The sequence below is a fragment of the Squalius cephalus genome (assembly GCF_949319135.1).
Source record: "Squalius cephalus genome assembly, chromosome: 5".
NCBI lineage: Eukaryota > Metazoa > Chordata > Actinopteri > Cypriniformes > Leuciscidae > Squalius > Squalius cephalus.
In genome coordinates this window covers 22884091-22897922 of record NC_137126.1, presented here as the reverse complement: position 1 = coordinate 22897922, position 13832 = coordinate 22884091, and the positions used below count along the sequence as shown (strand labels likewise).

Sequence of the window (13832 nt, the reverse complement as noted above, 5' to 3'; positions counted from 1 at the left end):
CACTCAGTGCTTAGGAGAATCTGTGTAAATAAGCTTACAGTCCCCCGCTGTATCTCTACGAGACAGTGCCATTAAACAGAAACAGTTTGCCCAGTTTCTAGTGCCAGAGTGCTTTTGTATCCAGTGTAATTAAATTAAGCTGGGATCAGAGAACAGTAAGGGTTCCATAGGAGCTGTTTACTGGTACTGTAAGGCTACATGTAAATATTACCTCCTAAAAAGTACATCATCTTAAATTGTCCACCTTATTCACAGTAAATGTCTTAGTAAAAATGCAAAGAACTGGTTCACTTACCTCTGACAGAAAGGTCTGCGCTGATTTCTGAGCTCCCACATGTAGCAGATATTCGTACACATACAGAGCTAACCTGCCGAGACAGAAAATTAAGAAGATATTGAGGAAACCTACTTTAAAAGCATCATGTCATATACTGTATAAGATCCTTCAGGAAGCCTTTATCTTAGGTCCTGCTCCAATGGTTAAATAAAACTCAATTGTTCAGTTTCCAAAAATAATTAATTAGAAATAATTATCATGCCCTCTTTGAAATAGCAAAGTAACTTAACTCGATAGTTCAGCCAAAAATGAAAATTCAGTAATCATTTACACGGTTTCATGTTGTTCCAAACCCGTATGGCTGACTTTATTTTGTGAGACACAAAAGGAGATTTTTAGCAGTGTTAATACTACTTTTTTCATACAGTGGAAGTGAATTGTGACCAATTAAGCTCCAAAAATGACATACAAGTACACATGCAATATAATTTCAAGTCCCCTGAAGCCATATGAGAGGTCTGTGTGAGAAAAAAGACTGAAAGATTGAAATTTGTGTTAATTCACCAAATATGAAAATGTTCAATATCTTATGTGTGTCACGTGTAGTATAATACACGACTCAAAATGAATGCAGAAAGTCGTTTTAATTATCCAGGAGAAAAACTGAATTAAACCACACTAAACAAAACCATGAACCTGGCAATGTCCATTTTCAATATTGCTCCAACGAGATTTCAGAGTTACAGCAGAGGGAAAGATTTTTAGCGAATAATGACTTTAATTCCACTCTGTTCCTCACACAAAGCTATCATATGACCTCAGAAGAATATAGTCATACGGACTAATGCTATAGCCTAGTTGTTATGGTCATTTTTATTTCTGGCGCCCCACTTTTTGATTCACTTTCATTATATGGAAAACAAGAGGGAATATATTTTTGGATACACTATGCTTTTAATTGAACCCATATCTTTACCTTCTAGCTGTGTATAATCTCATATGTTTAAGCAACCCATATGTGATTTTAATAAGGCAACTCAAGTCCTAGTTTGGATATCATAATCAAGACAAACTTTGGGTAAACACTGAGTTCACAGAGAGTTCAGTCTTCCATTACTATTCAGTTCACCATTTCACTTTCAGTTGTACAATCTCATTTGGAATTTTTAAGAGTTCCATATCTCTGCGATAACATTTGGTCATTTTTGTATTGGTGAAAATTCATTGTATAGAGGATTTTCATATTGATTTTTTTTTAGTATCCTCCATGAATGTGTGAGGGAACCTGAGTCAGCAGAGTCCAGCGGCACCTTATTAAAAAATATTTCACATGTATGCAGACGACGTATTCTCTCTCCTGCTTGTTTCTGCAGAAACAACACTTGATGCACAAAACGACCTCCAAATGTTCAGAATATGCGCATACACTCAGACAAAACAAAAATAAAAATATGACGAACATTCACTACAACGTATAAGACAGTGTTTGTGCAAGAGAAGAAAGTACTAGTGGAATAATGACAGAGGAACATTGGCAAACCAAGATCACACACAAGTGAGATTGAGGGAGGAGATTTGGAGATTGGAGGAATGATGGGGGGTCCTGAGCTCCTGAGAATCAATCTTCCAGAGACTGTCAGCAAACTTTCATATTCTAATGACGAAGGATAGAAAAGAGACAGAGAGAGGATCTTTCCGGCAGTCTTCCCCTTTCTCCAAATGAACAAAATCCAAAATCTTCAAACAGAAGCAGAAAAGAAACTAGGTTTTTTAAGAATAACAGTTATTGAGCACAGACATACTTCACCAACTTTAAGATGAGATTTTAACATTTTCCTCCAATAGCCTAGACCTTTTCAGCACTGTGCCGGTTGTGTTCTGTTTTCCGGTTTGTTTCCACAACAGGAAGGTAAGATCTTACGGATTTATGAATGAACCGCTAGTTTTAAAATCTTCCCGGTCTACAGACATTTGTTATGACATCTGCTTCAAACATTACAATGCTCATGATAACTTTCATTAACTCTACAACAAGTGAATCCACTTCACTAGCTAAATACTCTTCGACAGCGATGCCATAGAAATATACAGAACTACTGCAATAACCGAAGTTCAAAGACAAAATTATAGATGGCTGCACCTTATTTCTCTGGAGAATAAGGTCTGGGTGTTGTATGATTGCCACAGTACTGCTATTGGTTGTTATGGTATTCTGAATAGTAGCTAGAACATTGCTTGGTGGTTCTGGGTAGTTGCTAAGTAGTTGCTTACTGGTCAAACCTACAAGATTTTTTCACTGAATATCACGTGAATATCAAGTGAATATCACTTAACCCACGTTTCCACCACAGGAACTTTCCCCAGGAACTGGGAACTTTGGGGTGGTACTCTACTCGGTGTGTTTCGACCACAGGAGCAGGATCTAAATGAAGTTCCGGGTAGAAAAAATCCCCCTCAGAAAGTCCCTGCTTACAAGGTAGTACTTTCTCAAAGCTCAGGAACTTTCGGGGGTGGGGCTTGGGCGCTGAACATGCTGATTGGTTTAAAAATATGTTGAGGTGCTTGCAGTCCTACATCACCGGACTAATTTGCCTAATATTCACTGTACTTTAGACCGTGGTGTAAACGCAGAAAGCAACAGGTCTCGGGGAAAAAAAAGTAATAGCACTTCTCCACAAGTCACACAATTTGAGCTATTATTCATGTCTTGCAGTCAAGTTACATGATGAAGTTTAATTCCAGTATGGGCAATATTAATGATGCCTGTCTTAAACTCCAATTAGACAGAGTTGACCTACATAGACAGAGATAATTTCTGTTGTGCTTTAAGCTGAATTAATGAAAAATGTATTTAAATTTTTTGTTTGACAGAGACAAGGGGCTCTATATATATTTGGTATATATATATATATATATATATATATATATATATATATATATATATATAACTTTTCCCTACTTAGGCTTTTATTACAGGCCGAAGAAATATAACAACCAACAAACAATCTAAAATAAAAAAAAAAGAGTAAAAAAAAAAAAGCAATAGAAAGACTAAAATACAAATAACCAAGTAATCAACCCTAAATAAAATAATTAATGAGCACAAGATTGATATTAAGCCAGTTTTTAATAGCTAACTAAGGACCATTGATCAAAACATTAATTAACAAACTCATAATCAAATTATAAATAACTTTAAAGTGCCCCTATTATGGATTTTTGAAAATGACCTTTCATGTAGTGTGTAACAGAGGTCTACGTGAATGAAAACATCCTGCAAAGTTTTAAATCTGAAAGTGCACCCTATATAAAGTTATTGTCTTTCAAAAGTAAGAGTCGACTCTTACTTTTGAGTCGTTTTTTAAACGAGTCATAAGCCATTTCGTTGTGACGTCAAGACGAAACATTAGCATATTGCCCGCCCACTTATTGCGCACGCAGACACCAGGGAAAACTTGAACCCCCTCAAACTGGCAGATGATTCCTCTGGATACTGGATAGCATCATGTTGAGAAGACGCTGTGCTCTACAATGTGAAGGTAAAGCCAGTTTTTTTTTTTCACTGCCCAAGGACAAGCATGTGAAGAATCAGTGGTTAAAGTTAATCTTTACCATGATACCACAGCAGTATAATCCTAAACTTTTGCTGTGTTTCCTTTATTTTACTGAAGACTTCTAGTTCAGTGCAGGATTCGCAAACCGCTTGCTCTTGAAAGATGGTGTTTAAAATACTTAGTTTTTAGTTTTATATTGTGTAGGTCTCCTGCTAACTGGTTACTCACATTCTTACTGTCTTACTGAAATACTTCTGCTAATCAGTTGTGGGCCACTATTACCTAAAACTGAGTAAAGATTAAGCATGGAACAATACTTGTTTTACCAACGTTTATATTTCATCAGTCATTCACGCTAGAGCTCGGCTAATGCACTGTTATTGATACAGTTTCCACGTGTTCACCGCAATAAATCAGAAAAATACTCGGTAAATAAATAAGTACAAGTAAAATAATCTGTTTGTTGATGGACATTACAGTTGCAACATCTCATAATGTGTCATAATGTGCAGTTGATCTTGCGATGGAGGTTCGGGTTGAATGAATAGTTCTTCCAATGTTTCATCATCGGACTCGCTCTCAGATTGATATGGTAAAATCGACGTCATTGTTCGTTACTGTGTTTAGTTTACAGTGTAGGAAGCCTCAGGACATGCAGAGCTGACGTTGTTACGGCAATGGGCGTTTTTGTTTCGACTCGCGCTGTACGTGGTAGACCAATCACAACAGACTGAGCTGTCTGGCCAATCAGAGCAGAGTAGCTCGCCGAAAGGATGGATTTAGAGAGATTGATTCATCTGACGAGTCGTTGAAAATGTAGTGATGTGCAAATGAATTTTATGAGAAAATGACCTTTGATGCATGTAAACCTGTTGTAGGAGACTCCAAAACAACATTAGGAAACTTTAAAATAGCATATAGGGGCACTTTAATAACTACATCTGCACTTATTTAGATCAATAAAATTACAATGTATAAATAAAAAAAATAAAATGACCTCACAGCTCAAGACACTAGCTGTACAATCAATATGAGAAATTATATAAAGAGAGGTAATAATGACAGAACAGAACAGTGGCAAGAGTGCATCATTAACCTCATGCTGCGTCCTCATCCCATCAACACAGCGCTCTTTCCCATTCTCCAGAACTGATAACATCTTCATTGACTGCCATACACTCGCTAGATGCAAACAGATTCATTTCCCAAGAGACATTAGAGAGCGGGGTGTCTCTGTGTGCATTTGTATCTTTGGGACAAATCTGTCTATGGGTATATGTTTGACACATTACTGTAGTTGCAGTGAAAGAGAACAGGGGATGAACACAGAAAGACAAATATAGAGATGGGTAGAAGAGGAGAGACAGGAAAGCAGGAACTCATAAATGATTAATGGTGAGAGCTGAAAAGGAGGAAGGAGAGTGACATGAGGATAACGGTGGAAAATGACCGCAACCATGGTTTGTAAAATAGCTGACAAATTACAAGTCGCTTTTATTTAACAAAACAGTGCATGAAACATCAGCATCTGACATCTTTAACTAAACATTTGAAACATTATACATTTATACACATTATGGTCATTTTGACCTTTGATGTGTAGCCAACAGACAATGGCGGAATACAGGGATGCATATTTTTTGCAGAAGATACTGTATAATACATTATATAGGCTACATACACACAAGCGTTAAGAAATTAGTCAGTAATATTTTTTTGTCTCTTATGCTTACCAAGGCTGCATTTATTTGATCAAAAATACAGTAAAAAAGTATTTAAACAAAGATATTATAACCATTTAAAATAAGTTTTCTATTTTGATATATTTTAAAATGTAATTTAACCCTGTAATGTCAAAGCTAAAATTTCAGCATCATTACTCCAGTCTTCAGTGTCACATGATCCTTTAGAAATCATTCTAATATTCTGATTTGCTGCTCAAGAAACAGTTAGCCTAGGCCTATTATTATAAATGTTGAAAATAGTGCAGCTTAATATTTTTGTGAACAGCAAGTTCAAAAGAACATTTTTGAAATAGAAACTTTTTTGTTACAATGAAAAGGTCTTTACTATCACATTTGATCAATTTAATAACTCAATTTAGTTTTGTACATTTATTTCTAAGCAAATCATGTTCATGGCTGAATTTTAAAATGGTGTCAGTTGGAAAAAAAATCAGTCTGTTTGGAAAAACACTGCTGGAAAAAAATGGAGCAATGAAAGAACAACAGAACAATTTCAGAGGGGAAAAGGCCATCTAGGTAAGTCTAAGGAATGAAACTCATATCCTGTGTGGACAGAACAATGCTACATTCCTCAGCCTATTCTGGATTAATTAAGATGCTCTACTAGGTTAATATGAATGTGGTTTGCTTTCATCTTTATCATAATGTGTCAACAGAAATCATTTTATAAAAAATAAAAATACAACACAGCTTATAAGTGTGTGTGTTTAATATTTTTTTAAAAATGGTGTTTGACTGGAGCAGGCATGTACCTGTAGATGGTAAAAAATGTGTACAGTCTAAATGAAAACCAGAAGTTCAGGGGTTTAGACCAAAGCATGCTGTACAACACCTCGAGAAACAATGCCTTTCTCCACGACAACAACAGGAAATGCCAGCTTATCTTGCAGATGAAAGCATGGAGAAAATGTGCAGCTCTGGAAAAGAACTTACAACACAATCTTAGCAGAAGATCTTAGTCTAGTTTACAACTAGACATAGACCAAAGCGACAATAAAGGAGAAACTCTGTTGGATTTCAAATAGGTCAAAGGACGCATGGAAAAACTATAGGACCACACAGACTGTGTGTGATTTGTGAATAAAAAAGGAAGGCTGTATTACACATAGGCTAAAGACAGAGAGAAAATACTCCTAGCCGGTTTCTAAGCCATGCCGTCACGGTTGCTTAACCTTGCAGTAGGGCCGGTGTGATGCCGCTTGCATATCAATGATGGAGAGAAATATCAGAGGCCAACCACTCTGCGGAAAAACTGTTCCAGCAGCAGGAACGACAACCAGTCATTCTCTAACAAACTGAACAAAACTGCAGAACAGAGAAATTACACTTCTCACCACATTAGAAAATATAAAGAGAACATATATTTGAAAGGCATCATTCTGGAACTTTATAGTAGAAGTATATAAAAGTATTTAATGAAACAAAATTTTAAAGTATATGTATGCAGGATTCAAAATTAACTTTTGGCCACACCTGCCAATGGTCAGTGGTTTAAGACAATTTATGGGTCATACATATTTCTCCAACTGTAATGAAACTGTAGAAATGTTTTTGAGGTGTTAAAACAGTAAAAAGCATGATAATGCTGATGCAACACCAAGGTCATGGGTTTGAGTTCCAGGTAATGCATGAAATAAAAAAAATGTAAAAAATTGTTGTTTTGGATAAGAACATCTGCCGATGCATAAACGTAAAAAAAAACAAAAAAAACATTTATATCTCAATGACAGCTGAATTATTGAACTTTTTTTTCCTTTCGGATAGGCCTATCTATGGAAACTCAAAAAAAAAAAAAAAAAAATTCTGATTTTGTTTCATTCTTTTTTGTTGTGGCCGCTCAAATGTGTATTCCACATATGGAGTTCTGGAGAAGAAAAGAATTCAGGCATTCTAGATAAACATCCTATGGTACATTTTCCACTGAGCTAAAAGCTGTTGGAAGACACGTTGTGACAGGTGTTTTCTTTAGCAGACGGTTTGTATGTCTTTGATTTGAATGGCTCAGATCACTTACATCAGTGAGAGTTTAAACCATTATTTTGTTGTAGTTCCTAATAAAGTTACAGCCCAGCTGACATTTTATTTTAGGGTGACCATACGTCCTCTTTTTCCAGGACGTGTCCGGCCGGGATTTCGAGAAAATATCCGGGATTCGGCTTTTGCTTTCTATAGTCGCCATTTATTTTGTTTACATGCACACCTTTTGATTCAATAGGACTGAATTAATTCCGATTGGTGAATCTGAATGTAGTGTTTACATGAACGCTAAACAAGATCGGTTGATGTGCGTTTTAGCATTGCTAAGAAAATTCCTGTGTTTTCGTCTCGGTCGGGATCCGTGTGAAGCAGAATGCATGACCTGCAAAGCTGGCACGTACGTGTCAGTGTCAAATAATGTAATAATGTAAACATAATGAATGGTGACTGTAGAAAGCAAAAGCCAAATCCCGGACATTTTGGGCGATCTCGAAATCCTGGCCAGACATGTCCTGGAAAAACAGGACGTATGGTCACCCTATTTTATTTACTTACCAAAGTCAATTTTTACTCACTTTTAGCAGCTGTCAAATGTTAATTTGGGACATTTTATCTAGAGAGTGAACCCCTAAAACCATAGTTTTGAGAATACTTAACTATGGAAGTCTAACCGCAGTGGCTATCTAGGTCAAATTGCTACTTATAGGGGAGTTTTAATCACGTTCCTGATAGTGAAGATTGAACAAATGTGACTCCTCAAACTGAGATAGGCCTACAAACCAATGACTACAGGGTGAGCTTATAAATATTTGCTGGTCTTCACAGCTGTCTAAAATCAGAGCAATTTATAAGTTAAGATGATGCTTAAGATTGCTGTTCAATATAGGACTAGGCCTACAAGGTTTACCTTCACTATACATTTGTTTTAATCCAGTAATATTATTCAACTGTCATTGTTCAAATGTAGAGGATAAACTAAAATTAAAGTTTAGACAGATATATGCGTCGCCCTCGGCCTAAACTTGCTAAGGGATTGACAACACCCAACACACAATACAATGACACCACCTTCCACACTTTAGGCTATATAACACCTAAACCCATGGTTTCACAGACAAGGCTTAAGCCTATAGTTCTAAAATGCAGGTTTGAGCTGTTTTAACAGAAAGCAACTTGCATTGACATATCTTAAAATATGTCAGTGCCATTGTTTTTCTCAAGATGCACACCAGTAACGTTTCCTAAGGCATATTTTAGAAAGCTATGTCCTAATTGAACTAATCCTGGTGTAATCTAATGTCTTTGAAACCAGGCCTTAGTGTTGTCTTTGACTATGAATTTAGTTTGGAACTGTGATGTCAGGACTGCTTGTTGGTCCATATAAAAAAGCTCGTTTCTAATACTTATATAGAATAACTTCATGTGAATGAACATAATTGGAGGTGATGTTCACTTTATGTGTAAAACTTATGTGTAAAACTTAAAAAAAAGGAGAATATCACACCACTGGACTATTGAAGTGAACAGCAAAAAATAAGAAAACTTTAAAGGGTTAGTTCACCCAAAAAATGACAATTCTGTCAGTAATTACTCACCCTCATGTTGTTCCAACCCCGTAAGACTTTCGTTCATCTTCGGAACACAAATTAAGATATTTTTGATTAAATCTGAGAGCTGCCTCACTTCTCCATAGGCTTCTATGTAATTGAAACTTGCCGGCGCAGAAAGTTAGTAAAGACAATGTTTAGCCTAAAATAGTCCAAGTGACTACAGTGGCTCAACCATAAGTTTATCAAGCGACAAGAATACTTTTTGTGCGCAAAAACAAACAAAAATAACGACTTTATTCAATTATTCATTTTCTTCTGTGTGGGCCTCTGAGTGAGTTCACGTAGTGTAACAGCGCATCGCTTCTGGGTTGTACGTATAGCAATATATAAGCTCACTATTGGCCAGCATCACACACATGAACAGACCCGCCAATAATTTTTGGGTGAACTAACCCTTTAAAACAGATGGTGAAACCAAAATGAATGGTTAAAGCACCTAAAAAAACAATTTCCTGTAAAAATATATAAACATTTAAGCCTAAAATCTTGATATTTAAAATAAAAAAGTTAATGTCCATGCTATTTGTCAACTACCAATAACCGTGAAATGATTTGAGTATCCTTGCACACACCTTGTAAACACCTTGCACAGCACCTTTTAAGAACAACATAACATAACACAACCAAGCCTGATTTGTTTACGATCAGTCAAAATTTCTAAAACAATTAAAACCAGCCAAGAGACATTCAGATGGACAGCTGAAAGGTCACTCAAAATGCATAAAACACTTTGGTAGGAAAAGCGAAGCAAACTATCCGAGTAAGTTAACTACGTGCTGTATAAGAAAGATTCTGCCATCGACTGCTCAAGAACGTTGAAGGAAACTAAATTATTCTTGATAATCATATAAGCTAATAAATGACCACAGGATACACTTAGTGATATATAAATATTTTTTCATAATGCAGAAAGCACGTAACTTGAGGAGCAAAGCGTACATGCGCCAGCTGCTGTCTTTTAAATGTCTTCTCTGTCCAAATGTGTGTGCGACTGCAGATGTGACCGCGAGAATTCCTCCTCCACCGCCTGCTCAATATAACTTACTTTTCTCGGGCTTGACTGTCCGATGGCACGCTGTTCTTGCCTTTGGCGTACATGCTTGCACAGACGCGACTGTCACGCACCTGTCAACCCATCACAGCCTCCGTCGAAACAATCTCGTCACCATAGCGACTCAGTCTGCTCCTCACCATTGGATGGACGTCGGTGAAGAACAGGCGCCCCCTCTCTCCCTCTCTCTCCCGATTTCTGAGCAAATAACCTAAATGGCCTCGCCCACTCAACACCTTTCTCTCTTTCGCTCTGACTGCAGCCACGCCCCCTGTGATCCGGTGAATTTGATGTCTGACCCCACAAAGCATGACATAAAGGCTGACTAAGAAAGTGTGTGACTGCACACAATACAATTTATTTTGATGACATTTCCCCCTCACAAGCCATCAAATGTCTTAATTCCTAAGTGACAAGTGATTTTGCTTTTTAAACACTAATGTACGTAGTTGGAAAGACTGTAACCTACGTGTGATATAGCCTGCAACAACACTTATTACAATTAACTAGGCTACGACTTTTGCCTCAGTGAACTCCTAATTGCTGTTTATTAATAGTTAGTAAGGTTTGGGTTTGAACTGGGCTGGATGTAGGATGTAGAAAATGGTCATGAAGGCATTAAAATGTGCTTCATAAGTAGGCTACAAATAAACAGCCAATATCCTAGTAATATGCATGCTAATAAGCAACTAGTTTTATTATTATTATTATTATTATTATCATCATCATCATTATCATCATCGACTTTTGAGTTTTGGTGACTATCTGTCCAGTCTGTGGTTCTGTACTGATCTTGGGGCAAACTTGTAAGCGAGAGTCAACTAGATAGTACACTGCCATCTAGTGAACAAAACAATCCACTTTAGTAATATACAGACCAAGATTAGTATGCTGAAATACTTTAAAAGCTAGAGTCATATCATATGACGGTTCAAAAAACAACATTATTTGGTTTAATGCAATGTGTTTACGTGTTTACGTGGTTTTAGGTTAAAAAAAAAAAGTCATTATTTTACACATACCGTTGCTCCTCTATAGAGCTGGTAAGTCCCGCCCATCCGTAAAACCCCACTGGACCTCTAGATTGAAAAATCGTCAATGCAAGTGAATGTGAGAAAATAATTATTTTCTGGTCCCGTTTGAATTGTGCCATGAATGTGAACATATTGTCTGTGATTTTTTTATATATAATTTTACATGTTACGAGTTTAACAGTATATTGTATGATTCTTTGGCTAGCAGTTGTGGAAAAGACATAACGAGAAAGACTACATGTCGCCTATGTGACGTCACCCCATAACACATTTCCCTCCACTTGTCAAATCACGGCGCTAATGCTGCGATAATCTATGGAGACAGATCGAGATGCCTGTGTATTTTGTACCCAAATGTCACCATTCAAACCAAATGGGCTGTTCTTTCTTCAGATTCCCGTCTGAAAGCAACGAAGAGTTGCAGTCCACAAAGTGCTCTCACACAAAGTCTAACCGTATCAAACTTCTACCCGCTAAATTGTAGCATTCTTCACACGAAAAATTATATTAAAAATTCACAGACAACATATGTTCACATTCATGGCAAAATTCAAACGGGACCAGAAAATAATTATTTTCTCACATTCACTTGCATTGACGATTTTTCAATCTAGAGGTCCAGTGGGGTTAGCGGAAGGGGCGGGACTTACCAGAGCTGGTAAGTCCCGCCCCTTCCGCTAACCCCACTGGACCTCTAAGTTGAAAAATCTAGGTTGAGGTTGGCGAAAACCACGGGTACGTCAACTTTATGGGGTGACGTCACATAGGCGACATGTAGTCTTTCTCGTTATGTCTTTTCCACAACTGCTAGCCGAAGAATCATACCATATACTGTCAAACTCGTAACATGAAAAATTATATAAAAAATTCACAGACAACATATGTTCACATTCATGGCACAATTCAAACGGGACCAGAAAATAATTATTTTCTCCCATTCACTTGCATTGACGATTTTTCAACCTAGAGGTCCAGTGGGGTTTTACGGATGGGCGGGACTTATGCCCCGCCTTTATGAAACGCATAGATTTTATACAAAGTTCATCGTTCTGAAAAGTCCAGTGTGCTCTGATTGGCCAGCGATCCAGTGCATTCTGATTGGCCCGAATACCTTAAGCGTGTGACGGAAATGTCACGCCCCTTACCATATTTGGAACATCAGCTCCCAAAGCAATAATGACAGGTGATACTACAGCTATCTGATCCGGAAAATGCAGATGACCAAGCTGACCAATATATACAGTGAGGAAAATAAGTATTTGAACACCCTGCTATTTTGCAAGTTCTCCCACTTGGAAATCATGGAGGGGTCTGAAATTGTCATCGTAGGTGCATGTCCACTGTGAGAGACATAATCTAAAAAAAAAAAATCCAGAAATCACAATATATGATTTTTTAACTATTTATTTGTATGATACAGCTGCAAATAAGTATTTGAACACCTGTCTATCAGCTAGAATTCTGACCCTCAAAGACCTGTTAGTCTGCCTTTAAAATGTCCACCTCCACTCCATGTATTATCCTAAATTAGATGCACCTGTTTGAGGTCGTTAGCTGCATAAAGACACCTGTCCACCCCATACAATCAGTAAGAATCCAACTACTAACATGGCCAAGACCAAAGAGCTGTCCAAAGACACTAGAGACAAAATTGTACACCTCCACAAGGCTGGAAAGGGCTACGGGGAAATTGCCAAGCAGCTTGGTGAAAAAAGGTCCACTGTTGGAGCAATCATTAGAAAATGGAAGAAGCTAAACATGACTGTCAATCTCACTCGGACTGGGGCTCCATGCAAGATCTCACCTCGTGGGGTCTCAATGATCCTAAGAAAGGTGAGAAATCAGCCCAGAACTACACGGGAGGAGCTGGTCAATGACCTGAAAAGAGCTGGGACCACCGTTTCCAAGGTTACTGTTGGTAATACACTAAGACGTCATGGTTTGAAATCATGCATGGCACGGAAGGTTCCCCTGCTTAAACCAGCACATGTCAAGGCCGTCTTAAGTTTGCCAATGACCATTTGGATGATCCAGAGGAGTCATGGGAGAAAGTCATGTGGTCAGATGAGACCAAAATAGAACTTTTTGGTCATAATTCCACTAAACGTGTTTGGAGGAAGAAGAATGATGAGTACCATCCCAAGAACACCATCCCTACTGTGAAGCATGGGGGTGGTAGCATCATGCTTTGGGGGTGTTTTTCTGCACATGGGACAGGGCGACTGCACTGTATTAAGGAGAGGATGACCGGGGCCATGTATTGCGAGATTTTGGGGAACAACCTCCTTCCCTCAGTTAGAGCATTGAAGATGGGTCGAGGCTGGGTCTTCCAACATGACAATGACCCGAAGCACACAGCCAGGATAACCAAAGAGTGGCTCTGTAAGAAGCATATCAAGGTTCTGGCGTGGCCTAGCCAGTCTCCAGACCTAAACCCAATAGAGAATCTTTGGAGGGAGCTCAAACTCCGTGTTTCTCAGCGACAGCCCAGAAACCTGACTGATCTAGAGAAGATCTGTGTGGAGGAGTGGGCCAAAATCCCTCCTGCAGTGTGTGCAAACCTGGTGAAAAACTACAGGAAACG

General features: G+C 37.9%; 1 protein-coding gene across 4 annotated transcripts in view; it reads right to left on the bottom strand.

Moving 5' to 3' along the window:
* ssbp2a (single stranded DNA binding protein 2a) overlaps positions 1–10418 on the bottom strand; it is a 30628-nt gene extending 20210 nt beyond the window's left edge. For 3 of the 4 annotated variants that reach the window (XR_013821316.1, XM_079871966.1, XM_079871967.1), the window contains exons 1-2: positions 10209–10418; positions 296–368 (exon numbers count right to left, since the gene is read on the bottom strand). Coding sequence is in view for 3 of the 4 variants with exons in the window: in XM_079871966.1 (XP_079728092.1) it covers positions 296–368; positions 10209–10261 (126 nt within the window). In the remaining variant the exon portion in view is untranslated. The remainder of the gene's footprint in view (positions 1–295; positions 369–10208) is intronic. The other variant, XM_079871968.1, reaches the window with a different exon arrangement.
* Positions 10419–13832: the final 3414 nt, after the last annotated feature.